The following is a 25,772-nucleotide window of genomic DNA, read 5'->3' as shown; positions in this document are numbered from 1 at the left end:
GGCAAGAGGATGCTGGTGGGGAAGAAAGTGCAGGGGAGAAACAGGCTGAGCGTGCCCAGGAGACGCCCGGGGGGTGCTGTGAGAGAAGGGGGCGGAAGAGCTCAGGGGACATCTGGGGTCCGAAGGGACACGGCCCCATGACAAGCCCCCGGGGCAGGCTCAGGGAGAAGGGCAGGCAGAGGAGCCAGGGTGGCGGCAGAGGGGTCCTGCTTGCGGGAAGCGGGTCATTGCTGTCATGCCAGAGTACCCGGGGCCACACAGCGGGGGGCTGCAGCTGTGACTGGGTGTGGACCATGAAGCCTGTGCCCCAACAGCCCTGCACCCATCTGCACCCCCTAAACCACTCTGCACCCCTCACCCCCTCTGCACCCCCTACCTGTGTGGTCTGGCAGGCGCTCGGAGCGCGTCCGGATGGCAAAGGGGCCTCTCAACAGACCAGCGCCCGCGCCTGCTCCCAGCACAGAGAGTGGACTGGGGGGTGGGGAGGCTGGTGTGGAGCGGGGGGGGCGGGCCTCGGAGGGGCGGGCCTGGACACGTGTCGCTCCTACTGCAGTGACACTTCCTTGACCAAAGTGCAGGCACGGTTTGATGTTAAATGGGGCGGGCAGACGGGCAAAGGAGGGTCCTGGAGCCCTGAGTGGCTTTCGGACCTTTAACGACCTTCCCACACCACCTGCAGCGAGGCGGCCGGGCGGGGGCAGGGGCTGGGGCGGGTGGCAGCCGGCAGGCCTCCAGCCCCCGTGAGCCCCGACGCTCTCGTGGTCTCTGCGCTGCTCCTCCACAGGCCTCTGCATGAGCCCACGCCGCAGCGCACACGGCAAGTCCAGAGTCATCCTTGAGCTGAGCGTGTCCAGGTGCGTGTGAGTGAGTGTGAGCCTCTGCACGCCCCCCCTTCCCGGGCCCTGCGCGACACTTGGCTTCCGGGGGCCCAGGGTCTTAACCCGAAGCCAGGGCAGTGGCCACATGGCACAGATGTGCAGAGACGAACAGTGTTTACAAAGCGCCTTCCAGAGAGTCCTGCCTAAGAGGCCGGGTCCCTCGGCCACCCGCGCCTGGGCCGCGCTTGGCAAGGGGGTGGGGGAGGGGCGGGGCTGGCCAGGGGAGGGGGGCGGGGTCCACACCACACCACACCACACCCCGCGGCGGAGGCTCCCACAGCGCTGGGCACAGAGCCGGCCAGGCTGTCCGTCTAGAGCGGAGTTTTTATTGCGAGGACGACTTAGAAGGCAGTCACATTAGTTACACACGTACACGACCGACTTAGTGACCGTTAGTCACAGAGGACATTCAAGAGACACGGACGGCGACTGCACAGTACAGCTCACACCCACAGGACGACACTCAGAGGGGAGAGGCCCAGCGTTGGCTTGTCCCGGCCACCGCCAGGCCCTCCGCCGGGAGGGACGCTGGCGACACAGCGGCCAGGGCCTCCTCCGGCGCAGCCAGCCGCCGCGGCCCTGGCCCACTCGGGATGGAGTGAGCGTGGCCCGCGATGGAGCCGGTGGGTCCACAGCCGGGCGTGGTCCGGGCCCGTCCCGGCTGCCACGGCGCCTCTCCCGGCCTGTGACCAGCATGGGCCTGTCGGGGACCGGCCAGCTCACGGGACAGGCGCGCCCTGCAGGGGTGGCAGTGAAGGGCAGGCAGGGCCACGGGTCGTGTGCTTGGCGACCAGCTACTTCTCAACAAAGCCTTAGGGGTGTGTGTGGAGGCCCCCAGACACTGGGTGCTCCCGCCCGTTCCTGCCCAAGCCTCCAGTGGCCACTGCCCGGGCAGGGGGCCGGCCCTGCTTGTGCTGAGGCCCCTGCAGGCAGGTGAGGCCAGACGAGTGAGGCCAACATGTCCCACCTCTCCCTGCCACGCAGCTCGGCTGGGCTCTGTGGGGGCAGAACCGGAACCTGGCGGCTGTAGCCGAGCCAGCCAAGGGGTCTGCTGGCATCTGCTCCTGGGACAGGGGCCGCGCGGGGGCCACTCCAGACTGCACAGAGCCCCTCCCCCCAGGGCTTCCTTCCTACTGGCCGCCTCAGTGTCCTCTGTGCCCCCAGCTCTTCTCACTCCTGCAGCACGAGTCCCCGGGGCCCCGGTCCAGAGCGAGGCCAGGGCCACCACCCACATGGCCCCCTCCTGCCCGGAGCGGGGCGGGCCCGGCTCCTCACCCTGGACTCTGGTTGACGAGGGCACCATGGAGAGAGCGGCAGAGAAGGACCCTTCCCACCCCCGCCCCGAAGTGGCCTGCCCCGCGGGCTCAGCGCCTCCGCGGGAGGGTTAGGGGCGCAGCTGACACCCTCCACCGGACAGAGAGCAGACAGGACCCACGAGCTCACAGCCCGAGGCCACACACAGTGCCTTGTCGTGTCACTTGGAACGACTCTTGGGTCCCAGAGCCCCCTCCGCTTTCATGGCAATGAGCGGGCCCCTTGGGGGGCAGCGGGGAAGGGAGACCCATGCCGCCCACAAGCGGGGCTCCAGCCGCCCTCGCAGCCTGAGGCCATCACACGCTGGCAGCACAGGAGGGGGCAGCAGGACCAGGCTCTGGACCCCTGGCGGCCAGGCAGGCAGGCACCCCTTGTGCAGCTTCCAGAAACTCAGGGCACCCCCTGCCTGCCTCTGGGCCTGCTCAGCACCCACGTGGCCTGGAACCACCCTCCTCTGCTAGCCACAGAGCCCCAGGGAGGGGCTTCCTGAGCCAGGGCCTGAGGGTCCTAGAGGGATTCTGGGGAGACACTCGAATTTCGGGGGGCCCTCCACTGGCCCTGAGGCTCTGTGGGGCATCTCCTCAGTCCAGGAGGAGCTGACGTGCAGGAAAAGAGGAGAGGAGACGAGGCTGAGGGTGCAGCCAGAGCAAGGGGGACCCTCAGCTCCTCTCCTCCAATCTGAGCGCCAGTCCACAAGTAGAAGCTTCCAGAAAGGAGGCCAAGCGAGGAACTGGGAGGCAGAACCAGAGCTGGCACCAGAACCCTGCACTCTGCTGCTCCCCAGCGGCTTGGCAGGGAGGGACGTGGAGTCCTGTCTCCAACGTAGGGTTTGCCCTACACCGTCTCCAGTTGGGGAGCAGAGGCGGTTCCTGGGGGGTGCCCACCTGGCCCGGGCACCCCATCCATCCAGCCTCCTCCAGGGCCGAGGTCTCTGGGACCTGAGGGTGCCTCCGGGGCTCTGACTCAGGGGTTCTGGCGAGACCCCACCGGGCCTGGGCTCAGCCCGGAGGGCAGGAGGGGCTGCTCCCGCGGGGTGCCTGGGGGACGGCAGGCGGCTTTGGGCGGGGGGCCCTGGGTGCGCACCAGAGCCCGGACCAAAGGCCCCAGCTGTGAAGGCGAGGGTCGCGCCAGCCGACGGAGCTGCAGCCAGGGACCGCTGCTGCCCGGGTCGTGCCTGGCCCGGGGCTCCTGCCCGGCGATGGGCTCCTGCCCGGCGATGGGCCCGCGCACCGTCAGGACGGCAGGGACAGGGCTGTGTGCTGAGACCCCCCGGGCCCAGGCCGGGGTGCGGAGAGGGAGGGGAGGACAGGTCCCTGGGCGCACCTCAGTGTCACAGGCGATGGGGCTGCAGGGGACCCACAGCGGCTCCGGGCCACGGTCAAGCGCCGACGCCGGCTGTGGAGGCTGAGCCTCAGTGCGGGGGCTGGGGAGAGGTTGGGGGCAGCGGCTGGCAGGGCCCATCCGGGCGCGTGGGTGGCCTGCGGGTGGCGCCACCGGGGCCTCCCTCTGCCCAGCTACTCAGAGAACGGCGGGAACATTCCCAGGTCGGCAAAGTCCTCGATGTTGTAGTTGCCCGTCCCCTGGGTGGGGTCCCCCGACATGGGCAGCATGTCCTGCGAGGGAAGGGGTAGGGCGCCAGGCTCATCTCTGGCTCCAGCACCCAGCCCACCTCCTCTACCCGCCCCCCGTCTTCCCAGGGGGCACCGGCTTGCAGCCCAGCTCCGTGGCCACCTGCAGGGTCCGGGACCCCTGAGACCCAGCAGTCACCCGCAGGGCCACCCCCTCAGGGCAGCAGCCTGGGGCACGGGTGGGCGGGGCCCCACTGGACGGGGCCTTTGCCCCAGCAGAGGTGGGCGGGGTGGGGGTGCAGGGCGGCCGGGAAGGACGCAGACGCGAGGGGCCGGGCGTGCGCCCACCTGGAACACCTCGGTCTGGCCGGGCTGCGGGTGCGGGTGCTGGTCGCCGCTCTGCTGCCCGTGGTGCTGGCTCTGCCACTGCGACCAGACCTCCGAGGGCCGCCCCTGGAACTGCCCGCTGCTCTGTCCGCTCTCAGCTGGAAGTCGACATGCATGCAGGCCTGGAGACGGGGACCCCAGGACCACGCCCCGGGACCCCCTGCTCTCTGCCCGACATCAGCCAGGCCGTCACGGGGGGTTCTCTGTGTGTCTGCTCACAGGTGCCCACCCCGCCCGGCCGGCCAGAGAGCAGGGCCGCCCGCACCCACCCTGCCCCCCGCTACACAGAACCCACCCCAGGCCCCACCCGCCTGCCCTGTCCCTCCTTCCTGGGGCTGACTGCGCTGTCCCAGCCTCTCCACCCGGACGCCGCCTCCCTGAAGCCCGCAGAGTGCAGAGTCCAGGGTCAGAGGGGCCGAGGCCGCCACCCCTCCCCTCCATCCCCCCTACCGAACCCTGGCGTCCGGTTGGCCAGACTGGAGTAGGCGCTTCCGCTGGGCGAGGACGTGGCGGGGCTGGACAGGGGGCTGTAGGAAGAGGGGTCGGCCGGGTAGGTGTGGCTCGTTCCGATTCCAAAGGGGGACGACTGGGTCTTGCTGGACTGAGAGGGGATTTGCTGCATCAGGATGAGGCAGAGACGGCGTCCACGGCAGGTCTCCACCCCTGCCAGCCTGCCCCGCCACCCTCTGCCCCCGGCTGCATGCCCCGCCCCTGCCCAGGCTGGGGGACCTGGGTCCAGCCTCCTGGCCACGCTGACCACCAGCCCTCCACCCCGGGGGCACCCATCCACAGTGGCCAGTAGGAGCTAGCGAGCCTGGGCTGGGGTCCCCAGCATTCCCGGACAGGTACACGGAGGCCAGCAGGGGGCGGTCTCTGGCCCTTCCTGCCCAGACCCTGGCAAAGACGTTGGCAGAGCAGGCATGGCCGACCAGGACCCAGGGGTTGTCAGGAGCAGGCCCAGCTTGGGGTGTTGGCCTGTCCTCAGCTTCAGGACCCCAGACGGCTCGGCCCCAGGAGCCCGGGAGGCCCGCGCTGACCCGTACCTGACCCGGGAAGGGCGGCCGGCTCCCTGTCCAGGCCACCTGGCTCTGGCTCAGCTGCCGCGAGATCTGGGACATGTTCTGGCCGGTGGACGAGGACGCGGGGATGTCGCTCACGCCGGGCACGTGCACCACAGAGGAGCTGGGGAGGAGCGGACCGCGGGCTGGCCCAGATGCAGAGGCCCCAGGGGCCAGCCGCCGCGAGAGCCTGACCGCTGCTCGGGCATGGTGGCCACCAGCCACCAGCCGTAACCTTCGGGAGCGGCTCAGGGGCACCGCCGTCGCGGCCTGCTGTCCCCAGATGGCCCGCCGTGGCCGGGTCCCCGGGATGCCATCTAGCAAAGCCGCCCGAGCCAGGCTGAGCTGCGGCCCCGGGGCTGTGCACGCGCGGCCGAGGGCCCTCTCCCGCGCGGCCCGGCTCTCAGCAGGGACAGTGTGGCAAGGCCATCCTCCTGGGTACCCGGGGCACATTTTCTGCTGAGTGGGGCTTCGGTGGGGTCACGGGAGTCTGCATCCCCAGGGCTGCCACTGCTGGCTCAGGGACCCACGGGGCCTTTTATGCCAAGAACCCAGCCTCGGGAAGGCGGTGCCCTCCTGGGCCCGTAGCGCCCTTTCAACAGACTCAGGTTTGACAATCAAGTCCTCCTGTCCTCCCTGGATGTGGCCGCTGCTTTCGGGGGCCACAGGGGCAGGTCCTGCTGCTCCGTGCGGTGCCCCAGCAGGGGCCAGCTCCCGCCCTTCTCCAGGGGCCCAACAGCCGGCTTTCTAGCCGCCGCCCAGGCCCATCCATGGCCACTGCGAGGAGCAGGCTGAGTGGAGGCGCCACAGACCCTCGCTAGCCAGGCCGCAGGCGGATGCCCACACTGCCCACACAGGGCAGCCAGAGCTGGGCCCGCCCGCCCGCCCGCTCCTACCTGAAGGCCTTCCCCGAGTGCCCCGCCGGGAACGGGCTGCCCTGGGAGTAGAGCTGCTGGGTCCCCGCAGCTGAGGCTGAGCTCATCATCTTTTTCTCAGCTGGGGAAGCAGAGCGGAGTCCACTGGCTGCCTGGATCTCAAATGCTTCCCGCCCTTGGCCCACCCCCATCCCGCCCGAGGGAGACAAGGACCAAGGACCTCAGGTTGTCCCCCGGGCCTTGCAGCCCAGCGACCCCCGAGAGGCTGCTCTGGCTTGGGGGGCAGGCACCCGAGCTTAGGCCTACACTCCCATAGCCCCGGCTGGCACTGCCAGGACACCCACCCTCTGCTCCCCACCCCTGCCCTGGGCGCCCAGTCTCAGCCAGGGTGAGGGGGGCAGGCGTCCAAGTGCCCTTGGCTCGGCTCTGCGGTCCATGCCCAGGTGCCTAGTGGTGGTGCGAAAGCCACTCTTCCTGCCAGCTCCCCAGAGGGCAGCTGTCCACGGCACTGGCAGTGGCCACAACCTCTATCCCTGCCTGTCTGGGGCCTGCAGACTTACACGCGCCCATCCCTGCGAACATCTCAGCAAAGCGGGGGTCCCTTTCCTGGGAAAAGATGGCGTCTGCCTTTTCCACGGACTTGCCGGCCTCGTGGACACCTGCCGGCAGGTTGGGCACGGGCACCTGCTGGCACACAAAGACAGGACTGCGCTGTGAGCCCGACATGCTCCCCAGTGCCACACCGCCTCACGCGGGCCACTGCATCTTTTCTAGGTGCGCCAGCCAGGAAGGGGCGGGCGGGCCTGGGCTGGCGATCAAGGCGGGCAGCTGCATGCTCGGGGAGGGGTCGCCAGCTTCCTCTGAAGGCCGGCAGGAGCGGACTTAGGAAAGAGGCCAGATACCACCACGCTTGCCTCTTCTCTGCCCAGTGGCTCCCGGAAGCCGCAGAGACGAGGGAGTAGGGGGAGGGCTCGGAGGACGATGGCGAGGTCCACGGTGAGGAGGGGGGCCGAGTCCGCAGCCCCCCGCCGGGCCAGGCTCCCCACGGCCAGAGCGCCTGCCGCACTGTTCCGGGCGGGCCGGGGCAGGGGCACTCACCTGGGACAGGTCGTAGGCCGGCAGCCCATCCCGCTGGTGCACCTCCAGCTCCGCCTGCTGCTGCTGCAGCTGCCTGGGGACAGATGGGCGTGAGCGTCGCCCCCCACCCACCCGTAGCTCGGGTCTCATCTGTGGGGTTATCCTAGGCCCCAAGTCAGGACTCCAGGACCCATGTCCTGAACCGAGCCTGGGACAGTGAGGAGTGAAGATGCCCCCGCAGCCTGCCTGGCCCGACCCAGACCATCCACACGCGAGCTTTCCTTTACGTGCACAGAAGGGCCGCCCTGAAGGCATCTTAAGGGAAACTCGGGCACATGGGGGGCGGGTGTGGGGGCACGGGGCACAGCGGTGGCTATCTGGCCTCTGCGGGGGGGTGCGGGGCGGCGCGAGCCTCACGGGCAGCCTACTTGACGTTGGTGTTGGTGCAGATGATGTACTCAATCTCGTCCGAGTAGGGGTTCTGGAAGGTGAAGCTGCTGGAGCGGAGCAGCACCCACTCCCGGGTCTTGGTGCGGAAGCGGTACATGACGGACAGCACCTGGCCCTTCAGCTTCACCACCTGCGGCGGGGGCGGGGTGTCCGACAGGGGCGTGGGCGGGTGGCGCTGGAGGGTGCCGGGGCTGGGACCCGGCTGGCCAGGACTGTGAGGACCCGGCCGCCGGGGGCCCGCACCCGTGTGGGTACAGCCTGGCGTCTAGTGCGCCCCAGGGGCCGGGGAGGCAGCTGTGCAGCCACAACCATCACCCGAGCCTCTGAGGAACAAGTGCACTGCCTGGTGGGGACACACGGCGGGAAGCCTGACGGGAAGGAGGTCCCTGCACGCTGCCCCGGGCTCTCGGCAGACGTGGCCACACGCGCAGAATCAGCGGAGGCAGCCGCAGCGGGGCCTGAGGCCGGAGGCAGGGGTGGGGTCGGGCCTGGCACAGCCTCCCCAGGACAGCAGTGAGACAGGAGCATCCTCCCCAGGGCCACAGGGCCACCTCCCGCAGCCAATGGACACCCACGCTGTCCTTCAGGCTCCTCCCTGGCTGCTGGGGCAGGGGCTCCGCCCTGCAATGCCCAAGGGGCCGGCTCAGCCCCAAGTCAACCTGACCCTCGAGGCGCACCACCCTGCAGAGCCACGGAAGGGGGCAGACCCCACGGGCGCTTCAGGATGGGGCAGGGGCAAGAGTGAGGCAGGGTGTGTGTGTGCGTGCGTGTGTGTGTGTGTGCGTGTGTGTGTGTGTGTGTCCCTGGGGAGCTGGGTGAGGCGGGAGGAGGAGGGAGCGAGAGTCAGTGCCCACAGGGAACAGTGAGGGGGGCCTGGGTCCGCGGTGGGGCCACTCCTGGCTACGCTCCCCCAGCCAGGCGCGGTGGGGGTGGGGGTGTGGAGCTGCCGTGAGGGCCGCCCCAGCCCAGGCCAGGTGTTCGGGGAGGAGGGGACGAGCAGATGCTGCCCAGCGGTCAGGAGGGCAGGGCAACGACATGTGGCACAGGGAAGCCCGGAGGGTCGAGGCCTGGACGGGTGTGCCCTGCTCCCATGTGCTGGGCAGCTCCAGGGCCCTCGCTGCGCCCCCGGGGCCTCAGGCAGGAGCCTGCCCTGTGGCCTCAGAGGGTCTCCCAGAAGCCAGGTGCCTGCACTCCACCTGGCTCCCTGACGCGAGGTCAAACTCCCGCCTCGGCTGCCGTGCAGAGGCTGCCCAGAGCCGGCGCACAGTGGGCACTTGGGAAGCAGCAGAGGGGGCGGCACAGGATGCCAGGCGGCCTCCTCTCAGGCCCCCAGGTCTGCCCTCCTTCGCCCTCCCCACCAAGCAGCGCGCAGCCCGTGCCCGCCCCTCTCCAACACCCCCGCCCCGCCGAGCAGGCCCCCGTCCTCTCCCCCTAGACTGGCCCCTGTTGCCCGGCCCGCCACCCTCGCTGCGAGGCCCAGCTGAGAAGTGCACTGGCCCGCCATGGGCCACGTCACGCCTGCCTCCTCCCATGGTGCAAGCTTCCCACCAGGGCCTGCTCCCGGGCCCTGGGGCTGGCACCTCAGCCACGGACATTCTCTCTCTCTGCTCACGCATCAAGACCCACCACCGGCTCTTCCCAAGGCTGGCTGCCCGCACCCCAGGGGGGACCTCCACCCTCTGCCACGACATTTCTTCTCCCACTGCGCACGGGAGTCACAGCCTGACGGGTCTGCCCGGGGCTGGCTGTGAGCTGGGGGCACTGCCGGGTCCACAGGCGTGGGTCTGCACCCACCCAGGGTCTGCCAGGCCCCATCCAGTCAGGGCAGGCCCAGCCCTGACAGTCCAAGCCCCACCTTCAGGCCACGCCCAGTCCCGCAGGCCACACCCCCTGCCCACCGCACCTGCTGGAAGCTCTCCCGCAGGTGGCTCTGATCCTCTGAGTGGCAGAATTCCAGAATGTCCTTCCCGAGAAGGTCCTGTGGACAGAGACGCGCTCAGAGCCCAGCCTCCCCTCCCCCGGCCAGCGCTCTCACCGCGCAGGGCGCACCGTCAGGGGTGGGGTTCCCTGACCCTCCAGGAGGCACGCCCCGACGGCACTCTGCCAGCCCTTTCCGCGGGACGCCCCATCCTAGTCTCGCGAAGTGCCTGTGACCACGCAGTGGCACTCCTGGCCTGGGTCGGTCAGGCAGCCGCGGGCCCAAGCCCCTGCGCACCTGGCTGCGGAGACGCGGGCTAAAGTGGCCGGGAACCCACCTGGGGCTGGTAGCCGATCACACTGATGCACCGCGGGTCCACGAAGGTGATGACACCGTCCGAGCTGTGCCGTGAGAGGAATTCCGTGGGGACGGCCATGGAGCTCATGTCCATGCACACGGGGGAGCTGGTCACCTGCGCGGGGCACAGTTGAGCATGGGCAGAGACAGGCAGGCAGGCGCCACGGACCACCAGCCCCGAGCCTACCTGCAGCCTCCCGATGGCCACCAGGCAGTACTTGCTGCCCTGCCCCACGTCCGCGTCCTCTTCCGGGATGGTCATTCCTGAAAGGAGGGGCGTGGTCAGGAGAGGGGCCGAGGCGCTGGGCCCCAGGTCACGAGAGCGTCGGGGGTGATGCAGGGGCACAGGAGGGGCTGCTGTCCACCCGCCTGTGCACACATGTGGCTGTGGAGGGATTCCAGTGAGAAGCCCAACGGGTCGTCCAGTGACGGAAATGGTTTACTCGTCCTTTGACGAAGAATCAGACAAAGACCGCTGGTCAACAGCAGAAGCGAAAACCACCCAAAACACATGCGCAACCCGGCAAAGCTGGCTCCCCGCACGGGCCACCAGCCTGGGGGCAGGGCTCTGGGCCAGGAAGGGCAAGCGGGGTCGGCCACTCCAAGGACCAGCGCTGCGGCCAGGGCTGCCAACCGCCCACAGAGCCCTGGGCCCGGTGTCCCCTGGCTGGGCCCGCAGCTGCTTAGGGACACAGCGCCCCATTTGAGCCCCAACGGCCAGCCCGTGCCCTGCACACTGCCCCCTCCAGGGGAATGCTTTCCCACAGGTCCAGCCTCTGGCTCCAGTGATTGACTGACCAGTGCAGACAGCCAGGGGTGCAGGCAACAGAGTGGGGACCCCGCTCAGCGCCCATTGTCTTGACTGCCCGGCGGGCCCCAGCCTGGCTGTTTCTCCTGCCCTCCATCCCAGCACCACTCAGAGGGGCCGGCCTGGCTCCTCCCATCGCCCGGCTTACGTCCAGTGTCTGCAGTGTCCCGACCGCAGCAGTGCCCTGGAGGACGCCTCAGCGCCATGCGCCTCCTGGGAAGTGCCTCCCAGACGCCGAAGGCCCCACCAGACGAGGCCTCCAGGCGCCTGAGAGCGCCGCGTCTCAGATGGGTGCCCGCTCTCCCCGGGGGGTCCAGCCACTCCCTTCAGCCGCCCTTGGCCCACCGGCAGCCTCTGCCTTCTCAGCGCTGGGGGCTGGGCGCCTCGCCATGTCCTGCCTTTGCAACCTTCCCCCTACCCAGCCCCCCCACCCTCCCACGGAGACCTTGGTCTCCACAGCCAGACATTTCCAGGGCAAAAAGTCATCAGTCTGGGACGGGGTGCCCAGGGCGGGACCAGGAGCCTGTGGCTGCTTACCCGCGGGGGGCCAGGCCTTGATGTACCCCGTGCAGTGGACCACGGCGTACTGGGCCTCGCCTTCCTTCACAGGGCCAAGACCATTCCTGGAGAGACACGCATGTGTGTTTGCCTCCAGCCCGGCCAGGGGGACCGGGGCACGAGGTCACAGCACCCCGGGCATCTGAGCTAGGGGTTCTCGGTGCTCCTGGGGTCCCGCCTCCCCGCTCTGTGGTCTGAAGACCCTGCGCCTGCCCTCAGCAGCCCAGCCCGCAGCCACAGACCCTCTCGCACCGACCTGAAGCGCTTCCTCATGGTGGAGATCCGGTTCAGCGGGAGGTGGTCCAGCGGGGCGTTCCCACACCTGTGGACGGGGCTGGTGAGCAAACAGCGGGGCAGGCCTGCGGGGGTGCAGGCTATGGGGCGGGGCCCCCCCTGGCAGGAGAGCTGCCCCCACAGGGAGCCTGGCTTTGCTGCAGGGCTCAGGCGGAGGGCTCGGGAGCAGGACCCAGCCCCAGGCCGCTGGGGGAATGGGGGGCGAGGTGGGGGGAGGGCGTCCAGCAGACCCGGCTTCCTGAGGCTGAGGCCCAGCCTGGGCAGCGCCGGCCTCTGGGGGCTTCTGGAGGGGCCCGCCTGGGCAGGACACCCCTCCCGCATGTGCAGGGCCGGGGCCGGCAGACGGAAGGGTCACCCACACCCCGCGCTCCCGGCCGCAGACCTCATCCTGCAGATGAAGGACCTCCGGGAGCCCATGCACATGCGCATGGACGACTGCTGGCCCTCCTTCTTGACCGTGCCGGTCTTCAGGTCCAGGATCCGGCCTGGGGGACAAGCGCCACGTCAGCCACGGCCGCGGAGCACCGGGGTGTCGGGGCTCCCCACAGCCTCAGCAGGAGGTGAGACCCACACCGCCCAGGCCCGCCTCCCCAGGCCCAACCGCGGCTCTGCTGGGCCGGGACCCTCCTAGAGTCACGGGGAGCTGCTGCCCCCTCTCTCCCGCGAGGACCCCCATCTCCTCACAGCCCCTCCCCCGCCGGCCGAGGCTCAGCCGCCTCCACTTTGGGAGAAAGGCCGCGGCCCCGAAGGCTCCAGTGGCTCATGGTCAACAAGGCACAGAACTGGACACCCCGTCCCCCGTTTCAGGTGTCGCCAGCCTCAGGCGGCGCCGGCCCTCACGCCGAGTCCTCGGGTTGGGGGCGTCGCGGGAGCACCGGGCGCGGGCACAGGCCAGCTCCCGCGAGGGCCGCCTCCCGCGGACACGACGCCCGCCCCAGGGCTCCTGGAGGCCGCCCAGGCCCTGCCCAGGCCCTGCCGCAGCCCTGCTCCTCCTCCCGCCTCGAACACGACGGCGCCCGCCAGGCCCGGTGGGCCACGGCTGCTCACAAGAAGCTCCACGCTGAGCCGCGGCCGGCGCGGGCCGCTCCCCCGACCCCGTCCGAGCTCCAGCGCGGAGGCGCCAGTTGCCCACGTGCTGGTGGGACTCGGGGCCCTTCCGCGTGGGGACAGCTGCCCGCCCGCGCCCCACCAGCCGCTGGCCTCCGCCACCCCTCGCTGTGTCTTCCACGCCCGGAGCTGCTGGCACCCTGACGGCTGCAGTGCTGCGGGGGGCGGAGCCCCGAGACTTGCCTTCCCCACACCGGCCTCGCCTGGGCAGCGCTGCCCTGGACTGGCGCATCCCCGCTGCCTGCGGCCGCCACAACACACCCTGCGCGGCCTGCGCGGTCCCAGCTCCCGCCCGCGCTCTCCGCAGCCCCTGCACTCGCCCCGAGAGCCGGGCAGCCGGCTCCCGGGCACCACCTCGGTCAGTGGTGGCTCTTACTGAGTCAGAGGCTTTGGCTGGGCAGGGCACAGAGGGGCTCCCCGGCGCAGCAGGTACGGCCAACTGCCCCCGGGGAACAGGGCCCTCTGGTCCCTGCGCAGGCCCGGGGCAGGGCGGAGCAGGCAGCCGGAGAGACAGGACTGCTGCCCGCCAGTACAGGGACCCGCTCAGCCGCCAGAGCTGCCCGCCACCTCTGCCACTGCCCCTCCACCGAGCCCGGCACCCTGGCCACTGCCCAGGCTGGGCCCTCCGCCCGTGGTGACTGCCCAGGACGATGCAGTTGGCCACTCAGAGGCCTCCACAGGCAAACGCGCCTGTTCCCAGTTCCCTTTTCTGTAGGAATCTGGTCAGTGGCTTCGGCCTGGTGGCCTATTTACACCCTGTCTCCACGGAAGCGGCGAATGCAGAATCCAGCGACACCCCACGGGCAGGATCCCCTAGAGGCCCCCCCTTAATGCCTCACCTGACCCCTCTCCGTGGCCTGTCCCCAAACACCCCAGGCAGCGCCACGTCCAGAGCCGGCCCACAGAGGCTACAGGAGCAGCAGGGGCTCCCCAGGAGGGGACCTGCACAGGGGTCCAGCCGACATGGGGGGTGGCGGGCGGGGTGGGTCAGTGGGGGCAGCGGGATTGGGGGGCTCCCAGCACTCAGTGCACAATGCATGGGCAGACGCCCCCAGGTCCCTCCTCAGCCTCCTGGTGGTCCCAAGGAATCCAGCCACAGGCCTTGAGCAGGCCCCTGGGTCCACCCGTGGCTGCAGGGGCAGAAGGATGAGAGGGGTCCAGCCCCCTCAGCGGGACCCCATGAGGGCGGCCGGGCAGGGGTGAGGCGGACCTGCGCTGAGGGGCTGGGCTGCCCAGGCCAGTACCAGCCTGGGAAGGGTCAGAGTCGGGCAATTCTCTCTGGGTGTTTGCCGACCGCTTTTCCGGATTTCCTCCTGGCACGGTGGTGCCTCCCAACGACCTGGCTGTGTCTGGGGTGGGGCAGGGCGGGAGTCCTGGGCCTCTGAAGCGCGGGAGCAGCCGCTGCTCAGTGGGTAGGGAACTGGGGTTCTGGGGTGGGGGCTAGAGGGCTTGTGGGGAGGGCGCTCTGGGGCCAGGGGGCTGGGGAGTCGGGGGCTGGGGGCTGGGGGCGAGCACGGGCCCAGGAGCAGGACAGCCGAGCAGTGCAGGAGTGGAGCCCGCAGGCGGCTTGGGCCTCCCCGGTGTCTGGGGGTGCGCTCTGCAGACCCTCCCGGGCACTGTGGCCACAGGGGGGCTTTCGGTCACCGGCACCCAGCCTCCAGGGTCGCCTGGGAGCCCGCAGGTCAGGTTTCCACGTGGGAACGATGTGAATTGGGGCCTTCGGAGCAGAGCCTGTGGGTGAGCAGCGGCAGCTGATGACCCTCAGAGACAGGCCTGCCCGGCCGGGGAGGACCCCACTGGCAGGATGGGCGGCTGGCGTGGGGCCATGGTCTCCCTCCAGGCCAGGGACCGCCTTCAGGCAGCAGGACAGGCCTAGGGCCCCATCCCCTGCTGTCCTGACTGAGGAAGCTACGCTGGGGTCAGCGCGAGGACGCCGTGGACGGCAGCCACACAAGGCTGTGGGCCCGACTGGGCTGCGGGGGACAGGGGCGGAGCGGGGCCCAGAATGAAGGTGCCGTCTGCCCGCAGCCTGCGGGCCTGCCCCGGCCGAGCCTGCCACCGCGAAGCCACCCGCGGCGCCAAGGAGCTGGCGGCACAGAGGGGCCCACCTGCACCGAGGCTGCTGGACGGGCCGCGACAGCGCCGGCGGTCCCACACTCGCGCCACACACGGGAGGGACCACGGAGCTGCCACAGCGGCCTCAGCTGCCCCAGGGCCGCCCCTCACCCCCCCTCCTGGTCTGTGGCAGAGGCAGAGGCTTCCTCCTGCTTTGCGTGAGCGGAGTGTGGCTTAAAGCACCACATTCCTTTGGAGCATCACGCTCCAAAAATGCCAGAAATGCAGGCCTGAGGCTTCGCGTGACACTGCCGTGCCCGCCCGTGGGGAGGCCAGCCAGGGGAGGCCCGCCCCACATAACACACACAACACACACGACACACACGAGGGCGGCAGCTTCGGGCCACACCTCCTGCAAGTGCTAATGAAGTGATAAAAACACAGAAGTGGCAGGCAAAGCCTGCTCTGCGAGGGTGTGGGGGGGGTGGGGGGGAGTGGGGGGGCCTCCAGTGGGGGTGGGGGGTGGTTAGGGAGGGTCCCACATGGGGCACAGGAAGCCAGAGTGGGAAGGTGCAGGCACCCCTGATGGGAGCTTCAAGTGCGAGTGGGGAAGCCAGGCCAGCAGCCCTCTCCACTCGGGACACGGTGGCTGCTCGGGCCCCGGCCATGGCTGCAGTTTGCGGTCTGCACCCAGGGCCAGCACAGGGCGCCTCCAGTCCACGGCCCCCAAAAACCAAGTTCCAAGGAGACACACGCAGCCGAGGCACGCGGAGGGCTGGGGAGGCTCGGCCACCAGGCGCCGCTCAGCAGGGGCTCATGTGGACAAAGGACAGACGCTGCGCGGGAGGCCCACCCAAAAGACGTGTCTAGACTCCAGCGGCCGAGGCCCCAGGGGAGGCGCTCCCGGGAGCACTCGGCCCCGCAGCAGCCAGAGCCACCACTCGCTCACTTCACACCGGGTGGCGTCAGCTGGGCCGCGAGGTTGCCCAGGCCTGTGAAAGTCGCCACAGGGAGACTGGAGAGGAAAAGCCACAGCTTCCCTCAACAGGTGCCGCCAGGCAGCCAGCAGGACCCACCACTCCGAATAGAAGCTCTGCACGGGGCTGAGACAGGAGATCGCGGGGCCGCCAGAGCAAGGACGAGCCGCCTGCCCTCCTGCCTGGGGACGCCACAGGCCGCGATGATCAGGCAGGAACCCCACGCCCATGTCCTCCCCGACGGCCTCGGGACGCTTCCCACACAGCCAGCCGCAGCAGGGCGGGCGGAGCGGGTGGGCTCAGAGCCAGAGGCCCGGTCCATGGAGCCCCCATCCACAGCCTTGGCTCTGGAGGAGCTGGCAAGCTGACTGGAGGGCTGCGTGGAAACCCAGGCCCCGAGAGCTGGAGTCCCGTGGCAAAGAGAACAGGCGCAGGGGCAGCCCTGGCCCCGCTGAGGCGTGGGGCCCCGCCAGCAGATGGCCACCTGCACGGAGGCACAGCTCACCCAGCGCTGGGCCAGTGGGTGTCCGCGCCCCTGCGCTCAGCCCGTGAGTGCACCCCGCTCTGCTCCACTCCAAGCAGGGCCGCCTCCCCGCAGCACCGGACGGGCGTGAGAGGACGCATCTGCCCAGCCGGGCGCCTACGGAGGCCCACACCTGCCCTACAGGGCCCGCCGGCTCCTCACGCCTCCCCGCCAGGGGCCGGTGCCCAGCCCCTGCCCCAACCCCAGCCCCGCAGACCCCTCAGAAAGGCGCCCCTGCCCAGCCCCCATCGAAAAGAGGCCAGGTCCTCGCTGCCATGGCCAAGCCCCCTCCCCCAACACGCCCGCCCCCTGCGATCGTCCGGGGCTGCATCCATCGCCTCGTCCACAGCTCCACCAGGACGGCGTGTCTGTCCCACCCGCCCACGGCGCCCACTTCACCCACCCTAGTGTGGATGGAACACACCCGCCGCCCCCATCAGGAGCTGGTGGGCTCATGGCACCAAGGGGGACGTGGCCAGCTGGCTCTGTCCCAGGCTCCCCCGAAGCTGAGGGGCCCCGTGGGCCAGCCTGAGGGCAGCAGTCCCGGCTCCTCCACCTACAGGGCTGCGGGGGGCGGGTGGAGACCATCCTGGGCCTGGGCCTGTCTCCTCCCACGAACCCGCCTCATCGTACTGCTCCCTCCTTGCGTGGGGGCCGCGTGGGCCACTAGCCCAGGCGCCAGCACCACACTTGCGCCGTCTGGGGCCCGGAGAGCCTGCTGCGCCCGGGGCGGGGTCGGGACCCTGCTGCAGGCCCACACGCTCCATCACGCTGGGCCACAGGTGGATTTGCACACGTGCGTGCAGGCGCCCGGTCCCCACAGCCACGTGCCACCGCGTGCCGGGGCCCGGCCGAGCACCGCACTGCCCCACGGCGGGAGGAGTGAGCCCGGCCAGCTGATGCAGTGTGCCCGGGGCAGGCGTGCAGCGCGTGGGGGCTGGTCCCGGGGCAGGTGTGTGTGTGGGGGGCTGCTCACGGGGTGGCTGTGTGGGGATGGGGCGGGGGGCTGCTCCTGGGGGCGGAGGGCCCCCCCCCCCACACAGGGCTGTCAGGGGCCTGGTCCTCAGCTCCCGCCCTCTGCTCAAGGTGGCCACAGCGGGGTGTGTGGCTGGGGGACTGCGGGGGGTGGGGGGAGGGCGGGGTGGGGCTTGGGCCCCCGGTGGGAGTGACACAAGGCCCCGCAAAAACAGCTGTGCAGACATTTCCCCGAACCGGCTTCTGGGAAAGGTGACAACGGGGTGAGGAGCGCGGCCGCCGCCTGAGTCACCGTCTCAGCCGCCTGCCTCGTGTCAGTGAATCTGAAGGAAACTATTTTAATTTTCTTGGCCACGCTGAGGTTTTGCAACCCTGTTATTTTTAGCCAGAGCTTGCAACGTGGGCTCACGTGAGCACGTCAGCGAGACTAAATCGGGCCCACAGGAAACGGTGATTTGTCTCCTTTAGGCCAACACCGGCATCCGGCCCCCCCCAGCTTCCCCACACAGGCCAGGGGCCCTTGCTCGGGACCCCGGGCCACGGCGGCCAAGCGCTTGGTCTCTCCTAGCCGGCAAGGTGCGGGCTGACGGGGCGGCGGCTCCCGGCCCGTCCCGCTCGGGCTTCCGCAGTGTCTCGGGCTGGGCCTTGGGCTGGCGCAGGCCCACGCGTGGCCATGGTGGGCACAGACGGACGGCGAGCTCCACAAACAGGGGGGACCCGGGAGAAAGGCCTAGAGCCCGGCTTCGGGGCTTCAAAGGGCCTGTGAGCTGGCGGTGGGGCCGACGCCTCTGCTCGGGCCCGCGGGGGCGCGCCTGGCCCCCCCAGTGCTCCAGCGCCCCCGCCACACACAGCCTGAGAGGGCGGCCGGGTGCCGCAGGTGAGTGTCACACCAGGGGCTGCGCTCACAGGATCCGCCGGAACTCCCAGCCAGGGTCAAGCTCTGCAGCTGACCCCGCTGACGCCGTGGGGTGGACACTGACCTCGGTGCCCCTGGACAGAAGGGCGGCCTCTCCCGCCTACCGGGACCGGCTCTGCCCTGAGTGGGGGAGACAGAAAGCAGGGGCGGGGGGCTCTGCTCCACCTCCCTGGCGAGCTCTGCGAGAAGACACCAGTGGCCTCTCATGGCCCACCCAGGCTGGGTCCCTGGATCCCCAGCACTGGGATCACTGCTCTGGGGAGCAGCACCCCTGGGCCCCACCGCCTCTGCTGGCTGGTGCCCTCAGTTCTCTCCCAGCCCTCCCTCGGGCCTGGCCCCCCGCCGCCATGTGTCTGTGCCTGGTGCCCGCCACACTGTGGACCCGGGCATGGGGCTGCAGCCTGGCCCCACCCCACGCAGCCCAGCCTGTCGGCAAAGTGAGCCGCGTGGGAGGCCCTGGGTGGGCAGGCAGGTGGGTGGGCAGGGGGATGGGGGTGGGGGGGCGTAAACAAAACAAGGATCGAGGGCGCCACCTGCATCCCACCCTGAGCCAGGGCACTGCCCACGCGGGCAGGAGGGACATGCCAGCCTTGGGTAAAGGGCAAAACTGCCCAAAGCCAAAGGCCGCCTGTCTGCCCTGGCGACAGGCCCAGAACCCGAGATCTTCAGGGGAACGACACGGATGCGGGCGCGTCTGCTGGCCCGACCCCCACGGGCTCAGCACAACCGGCCCCATGGACGAGCAGGAGAAGTGGCCACATGCTGGGCACTGTTGACCCCAGCAGGCCACCCGCCAGGCCCGGCCAACACTGACAGAGGGGCCGGCACAGCCTGCCCGGGCCCTGGGAAGTCCACCCTGCTCTGCCCCCAGCACCCTGGCCCTCACTGGAGCCCTGCCTGGGTTTCGCTGAGCACCCCCACACTGCAAGAACGCCAGCGGGGCCATGAGCGCAGGTCAGGGAACAGGCTCGGGGACTCTGTCCAGACCGACCACGGCCTCCCGTGGGGGCAGCAAGCTTGCCCTGAGCAGGGCAGCACAGGAAGCGCCGGCTGTGCAAATATTTGACCAGGAGCAGCAGCGGCGCCAGGGGGCCACGCCTGGCTGTGTGGGCGACTCTGCCGGCTCCTGCTCAGCGCCTGCCCCCACCTTGACCCCCCGGGGCTGCAACTGCAAAGGGCCCATCCGGTAAACAGGCTGCACTCTGGCCACAGAGGCGCTGTCTCCATTTCAAAGGGCAGGACCCCAGTAAAGGGGCCACTGCTGACTCAGCAGAGGCTGCATTTTTTTTTTTTTTTTTTTTGACCACATTAGCATGACGCAGCAGGAAACCAGGCCGGTGCGGGCTCGGGCAGACCCCCCCACCCCCAAAGCAACCCGGCGCCCCTCAGGCCGCAGGATGCCAGCGCCCTTGCAAGCTCGAGCACAAGCACGGCACCTGGCTCAGCTGGAGTCCGCCCCCACGGCCCCCATGCCCCCGTACTGCGTCTGCCCCCGCGGGACCCCCCCTGCGACCTCCGCGCCCGCCCCGCACAGCACAGCAGCGTTTGGCCCCATGCCCCCCACGCCCCTTCCCCACCCCTCTCCCCGAGGTGGGGTGTAGCTCTCAGGCAGATGTCCCCAGGGGACCTGGCAGCTTCACAAGGTCTGAAGCCTAAGCTGGCAGGTGCATGTGTGTCCGTGCACATGTGTGTGCACGTGTGTGGTACATGTGTGTGCCTGTGGACTCCCAGGTGGCTCAGAGCCGCTCACTGGACGGCAGAGCTCCTTCTCCTGCCAGAAGCGGCGCCCAGCAACGCCCCCAACCCATCCACACAAGCCCTTCCGGGGGTGCAGCCGGCGCAGGCTGTGCAGACCGGGAGCATCTTGGGAAGGTGCCCCGAGCCAGGCCCTGTTGGCTCCCCCTCCCGCCCCCCACCATTCTTAAGAGGGGGACAGATTCTCCACAGCGCCTCGGGACAGGCATCCTGGAGGTGGTGGGGAGGAGAGAAGGGCGGGGTCAGAGGCCCTTCCCGCACCTGCCCTGGTCCCACCTCCTCAGCACCCTCAGACCCCAGGCTTCCTGGGGGGACGGGACAGGCTGGCCTGCACGGACGTTGCACAGGAGATGTGTTCCAGCTCCATCTGTCACCATCTCTCGGGGGGCCTGCGCAAGCCGCTCACCGCCCCTCACCGCCCTCTGCACAGGCCCTGCCTGCCGTGGGATCCCCAGCCCGGGGTTAGTCCTCGGGTGCCTGCCCACCCACCTCACACTGACGGCCAGCCCACGCCCTGTAGGCTCCCATGGCCAGGACACGCCCTGGGCCAGGCCCCGCCAGGCACCCTGTTCTGCAGCCCTCACCTGCCTGAACCCCCAGGGCCAGAAGCCAGACACCAACCACGCCCAGCCCGGTCCGGCCCTTCTATGCAGGCTGCCCGCTGCGGGCAGGAGCACTTTCCCTGCAAACGCCCGGGCTTCCCAGCCTTGTGCAGGAAGTTCTAGGAGAAGGGGTGTTTCCCAGAGCTGCCTGTCCCCACGCGGCCCCACCAGGAGCTTCTCATCAAGCAGCTGAGGGCCAGGTGGCAAATGCCCGGAGGCCACACAGCCAGGACCTGAGGTGTGAACCTGGTTACAGGCGTGGGTCTGGGGGTGCAGCAGCGCCTCCTGGTGGCTGAGTTCCCAATTGCAGGTAAAATACAGGGACAAGGAAGCATCAAAAATGAAGGGTGTCCGGAGCCGGGCCTTGGCCACGCCCACCCCTCTCCAGGCGCACTGACCTGTCATGGAGTTCTCTGAGGTGCACAGCTGCTCCCGCAGCTTCTCCACGTCGTCGGGGTGCACCTGCTCGTACAGGGTGCTCCCGAACCACTCCGACTGCGGCTGGTTCAGCACGGGAGTGACCGAGTCCGACACGTAGATGACGCGCCCCGTCTCGGCTGCCACCACAAACAGAAACCCATCGGCCGCCTCCAGGATGAGGTGCTTCAGCTCCTGGGGAGCAAAGGCCAGAGTGGGGACAACGCCATGCCTCGGCCCCCGCCGGTGCCTTCACTTGTGTTTTCAGCTGCCCCAATACCCAGAGCGCTGAAATCTTGTTTGCCTGAGCTGGCACGGAACGTGCCATCCCCAGGACAGCCACTCCAGGCGCTGGGCCCTGTCCCTCCCACCCTCCCTGGGGACGCAGGTGAGGGCTGGTGTGGTGGGGCTGTGCCGAGGGTGGGTGTGCAGGGCAGGTGCCAGGAGCTTCGCAGAATGGCCAGCAGAGGAGCCGGCACCGCCTCCCCACCCCGCTCTCCACACTGGCAGCGACTCTCCCCCCGGCTCCGACACTTTCTAGGCACCACACAGGAGACGCCTGTGTCCGCGCCTGCCGGAGCCCCCTGCCCGACAGCCTGCGTCGCGCCTCCTCCATAGGGAGCAGGGCCCGAGCCACGTCTGCAAGGCGGAGGCAGGAGGCCCGGCCGGTCCCAGCGGCCTCGCGCTGCCGGGAGGGAAGAGGCTGTGGGATCCAGGACGGGCAGGGGCCGTCCCCGAAGGGCATGCGGGAGGCACCACGGAGTCGAGAACAGGTGCTCCTCCCTGCAGGCCCAGACGGCGAGAGGGGCCTCGGGGCAGCGGCCACAGACCTGGGCCCTGGGGTGAAATGTGGCCTGAGAGGGCCGGCCTCAGGCCAGCTGCCCTCGGGACAGACGACGCCCCGCGACACCCAGCCTCAGCCCCGCTCCCACCCTCCCCACATGGCCCAGGCAGCCAGTGCAGGAAGGCGACAGGAAGCCCCAGGGCACGGTTGCCCGTGGTGGAGACGGCTGGCAGAGGGGCCGTGGGCGCAGAGGCGGGGCAGGGGTGGGGGCAGGAGGGCACATGCCTGTCAGGCCTTGCGGGGCCACTGGCTGAGGCGGCATCTTTGCTCTCAGTCCTGGGAGACCGTTGAGGGCAGGGTGAGTTTCTGGAACTTGGGGGTTGTGGCTCCGGCAGGAGCCCATGGGACGCCCCACCTGGGTTTTGTCTCTAGGAGCGGCCCGGCCTACAGTCCACTCCGGCACTCGGGGGGCTGGGCCAGGCGTGGGCCCTGCCACGGGGCTCTGCACACGCAGCCCTGCCCACTTGGTGCTCAGCAGGGAGGCTCCGCGGCTACATGAGGCCCCGGGGGTCTGGGGTCAGGCCAGGCACACGGTGGGGTGGGGGGCAGCACTGCAGCTGCCAGGACCCGCGCGAGTCGCCGGGCGGCCATCAGCCTCCTCTCCCCACACCGTAGACACTCAGGCCCTCGTGGGTGGTGCCAGACACTGACCAGCCAGCCCTGCTGGGATGGGAAGGAAGACGCCCGGACCCCTGGGTGAGTGCGCGCCTGGCACGGGCAGCCCTACCTGCCCTGGCCCTCCTGGTCACCAGCTCCTTGCGCCGACACCTCAGGGCTCATGCCAGCCCCCCTCCTGCCCACGGCAGGACAGTCAGGGTGCTCCCGCCCCAGCCACCCCCAGGCCAGCACCCACAGTACCTGCTCAGTGAGGAAGGAAGGCTTGTAGGCGCCGTCCGTGGATTTGTTGCCGGTGCCCCGCATGGACTTCATGTGTGACACGGCCATGCGCAGGATGGTCAGCTTGTCGGGCTTGCGGGCCAGTGCGCTGCAGGTGGGCACCATGTCCGACAGCTCCGTGATGTACTGGGTCATCTTGTTCCTCCGGCGCCGCTCGATCTCACTGTGGTTCTCTCTTCCCAAGCACCGGCGGGGGCGGCCAGGGTCAGACGGGACTCTGACCCCGCGACCCTGACCCCACAATCCCGCGACCCCGAGCGTCGGCCCGTCCCCCTGGAGTCCCCTCATCCCCTGCCGCTCCCACCTGCCCAGGAGCTGCTGAGTAGCAGCCGCCTGTCCTCCTGGGGGCCTCTGGCCCCCCACTGTCCCCCATCTCTTCTCTGGCTGCCTCCCAGAACTGCGCACGGAGACCCTGGGCTCTGGGCACTCAAGGTGACCCTTGGCCGCCGCCTCCTCGTCGGAGCAGAGGCTCAGTGGTCAGCTGCGGGTGGGCTGGGCGGGCAGTTCCCGGGGGCCCTGTGTGTGCGTGTGTGTGGCGGGGGGGGGGGCACGCGTGCGCGGGTGTCTGTGAGCGACAGCTGAGTGGATGGTGCTGCGCGTGGACCGGCCAGGTGGTGCGGCAGCTCCTCATCTCTGCACTGTCCCCACCAGCCGCTGGGGGCCTGGGACTGAGCTGAGGGCCAGGTGGGCCTGGGCAGGGGTCAGCGTCCCAGGGTGGGCGGTATGAGGCCTGCGCGGGCCCATGAGGGAGCGAGAGGGCGGGTCCCTCCTGGCCTCGGTGCAGGGAGGGGCCTCCGAGCCCTGCGGGGGGTCGGGCCGAGGCCGGAATCAGGGCCCGCCCTGGAAAGCCTCTCTCCCAGCACAGATACCGTCCACACTGCGCGGGAGGGGACGCCAGGACAGGGCGCTGAGGCGACGGGGTGTCCAGCAGGTGGGACAGCGGGGCCCACACCAGCCGCCAGGCCCTTGTCTGCACCCCCACGGCCCGAGCCCTCAAACAAAATGACACGGAGCCGGGCCGGGCTGGCCGGGCACTCATGTGGGCACCGCAGAGAAAGGACGCCCTGGCCAGGCGGTGGCCCTTGCCTGAACAGGACCCTGAACCTCCCCACCAGCTGGGCCACCGTGAGCTGAGGGTGCCAACCGCCCGGCCCCGGGCTCTGCCCCCAGCGTCACTGCCAGGCCCCTGTGCTGCCTGCTGCGGTCTGTTTCTCTGAACCCAAGTCCCGGCCAGGCCCTGAGAGGATGTGCTGACACCACGCCCCGTCGAGCCAGAGGCCGCAGGCACGTGAGCACCGCCTGGCGCGGCCTGACTCACGGCCGAGTCGCCAGACAAGCCGCCAGCAGGGCCCAGGGAGCAGTCACCACACTGCGGTGTCCCCGCCCGGTCCACTCCGACAAGGCATCGCTGCCCCTAAGGGCCGGGGAGTGGACTCACCTGGAGAATTTGCTGGGGCCTTCGCCATCCTCGTCATCGAAGTCCATCCTGAAAAGTCAAGGGCATGGTCAGCTGGTCTGTCGTGGGAGCAGCTGGGCAGGGCCCGCCTGGGCCGAGCACCAGGCACGAACGCCCAGCAGCGGGGCGAGGACACCCAGCGGGGGGAGCTTGGTGTGAGCCCCAGCCCAGGGGCCTCCTCTCAGGGCCCCACGCGCTGGCCTGCGGGCAGTGGCACCGGGCACCTGGCTAGCTGCAGGGCCTGGGGTGCAGGGTTGGGGGAGATGTGGTCAGCCGGGGCTGACTCCTCACGTTGGCCTGTGAGCCCAAATGGATCTCCGGCTCATGGCAAGGAGATGGGGAGGGCCTGGCGGCCCTCGCTCACCGACACCCCAAGTCCCTCATCCAGGGAGCCCAGCCCTGTGCCTGGAGCTCCATGCAGATGTGGGGGGCAACAACGCCCGGCGCCCCAGTGTGCCAGCATTGGGGCTCCTGCCCGGGGGGGCGGGGGCCCTTGAGGGAGGGCATCTCGGGGCCCCTGCACCCCATTTTGCTCTGGGTGGGCTTGGAGGAGGCGGGGAGCAGCCCCGTGGAGCCAGGCAGAGGGGCACCCTGCAGTGAGGGGCCGGGCTCGAGGCGGGGAAGGGGAAGGCGCAGCTGGAGCAGCGGCTGTGCCCGAGGGGCCGGGGGCAAAGCACAGCCTCTGGGCTCGAGGCCGCTTGGGCCGGGGCTGGGCCCGGGCCGGGAGGAGCTCCCTGCCTCGGCTTTGCTCCGAGCTTAGTGTGGCCAGTTGCAAGCAAGGGTTTGGCCCGCACTGCCCTGGAGCCCCGAGCCCACGGGCTGAGCCACCGGCCAGAAGAGCAAGAAGGACAGAAAAGCAGCGACCAAAAAATGCCAGCTGGGGGCAGTTACAGGCCAGACCCCACACAGGGCACCCGCGGCCTCGGCGCCGCCCCCCACGGCAGCCACAGAGCCCAGCGCGGGCAGCGAAGTCGGGCGCGGGGCCACGCTGCCCCCCAGTGGCCAACCGGGGCGGTGCGGGCCGGCGAGCAGCCGGGAGGGTGGGCAGCGGGCACGACAGCGGGCTCCTGCCTTGGAAGCCGCCGCCACAGCCCGGGCAGCGCGGCCCGGGACCCGGCCCAGGCAGGAGACAGCGCGGCAGAGCAGCAGGGCCGGCCAGGGGCTGTTCCCGTGCTGCGGCCAGACCCGGTCCCGCTCCCGCCCGCAGATGGCAGAGGCACCAGGGCCTCGCGGTGGGCAGCCATGCCCCCCAACCCCCCCCCGCTCCCCTCGGACTCCGCCCGCCCCGGCGCCAAGGCTCCAGCCGCCTCTGCCAGGGGCCAGCGCTCCCCGCTCAGGCCGCCACCAGCCCGGGAGCCACCCCGGCTGCCCCAGGGCGGCGTCAGGCTGCGACAGCCGCAGGGCTGGAGGCCTCTCCGGGAGCAAGAGCCACAGGACCACACACAGGCGCACGCCGGCCCCGGCGGGCCCCAGGCCTGAAACCAGGGCAGAGCCAAGGCCGGGGTCCGCCCAGCCCAGGGACGCAGGAGCCACCCTGTGGCGGAAGTCGGGGCGCCCGGCACGCGGGAGCCAGCCCGGGCAGCGGTCACTCACCCAGAGCGTCGCTTCCCTCCGCGAGCGGGCAGGGCCCCGGCCATCCGCACCTGTCCCGGGGCCGCCATGGGGGCGACGGGCAGCGTCACGGACCCGGGAATTTCTGCAGCCAT

General features: G+C 70.2%; 1 protein-coding gene across 3 annotated transcripts; it reads right to left on the bottom strand.

Annotated features, from left to right (window-relative positions):
• Positions 1-1,139: 1,139 nt before the first annotated feature.
• ARNT2 (aryl hydrocarbon receptor nuclear translocator 2) lies at positions 1,140-25,772 on the bottom strand. Of its 3 annotated transcripts, none has more exons than XM_037509988.2 (18): positions 25,660-25,772; positions 24,049-24,096; positions 22,572-22,785; positions 20,851-21,064; positions 11,925-12,027; positions 11,505-11,570; positions 11,228-11,313; positions 10,070-10,146; positions 9,863-9,997; positions 9,511-9,585; positions 7,586-7,737; positions 7,179-7,251; positions 6,641-6,764; positions 6,102-6,201; positions 5,191-5,329; positions 4,598-4,763; positions 4,109-4,245; positions 1,140-3,805 (listed from the first exon to the last, which is right to left on the bottom strand). In XM_037509988.2, exons 1-18 carry the CDS (start codon positions 25,770-25,772, stop codon positions 3,707-3,709), a joined length of 2,121 nt encoding a protein of 706 aa, XP_037365885.1. In that variant the 3' UTR covers positions 1,140-3,706. The 3 variants fall into 3 exon arrangements, with proteins under 3 accessions (XP_037365885.1, XP_037365886.1, XP_037365887.1); XM_037509989.2 differs by having other exon boundaries at positions 6,641-6,767; positions 25,660-25,769; XM_037509990.2 differs by having other exon boundaries at positions 4,598-4,748; positions 6,641-6,767; positions 25,660-25,769.

Source organism: Talpa occidentalis, unplaced genomic scaffold (genome assembly GCF_014898055.3).
Source record: "Talpa occidentalis isolate TD23 unplaced genomic scaffold, MPIMG_talOcc4v2.1 talOcc4.14, whole genome shotgun sequence".
Classification (NCBI taxonomy): domain Eukaryota; kingdom Metazoa; phylum Chordata; class Mammalia; order Eulipotyphla; family Talpidae; genus Talpa; species Talpa occidentalis.
The sequence above is the reverse complement of the archived record's forward strand: the minus strand, read 5'-3'. Positions and strand labels throughout refer to the sequence as shown.

What these genes read in the sequence shown, in the direction of transcription:
- ARNT2 (XM_037509988.2), bottom strand. Translation starts at nt 25,772, where the DNA reads ATGGCTGCAGAAATTCCCGGGTCCGTGACGCTGCCCGTCGCCCCCATG. An exon ending in TGATCGGCTACCAGCCCCAG is followed by an intron (nt 9,586 to 9,862) that starts GTGGGTTCCCGG and finishes CTCTGTCCACAG; the next exon opens with GACCTTCTCGGGAAGGACAT. An exon ending in GTTCGCAGGGATGGGCGCGT is followed by an intron (nt 6,202 to 6,640) that starts GTAAGTCTGCAG and finishes CTGCTTCCCCAG; the next exon opens with CTGAGAAAAAGATGATGAGC.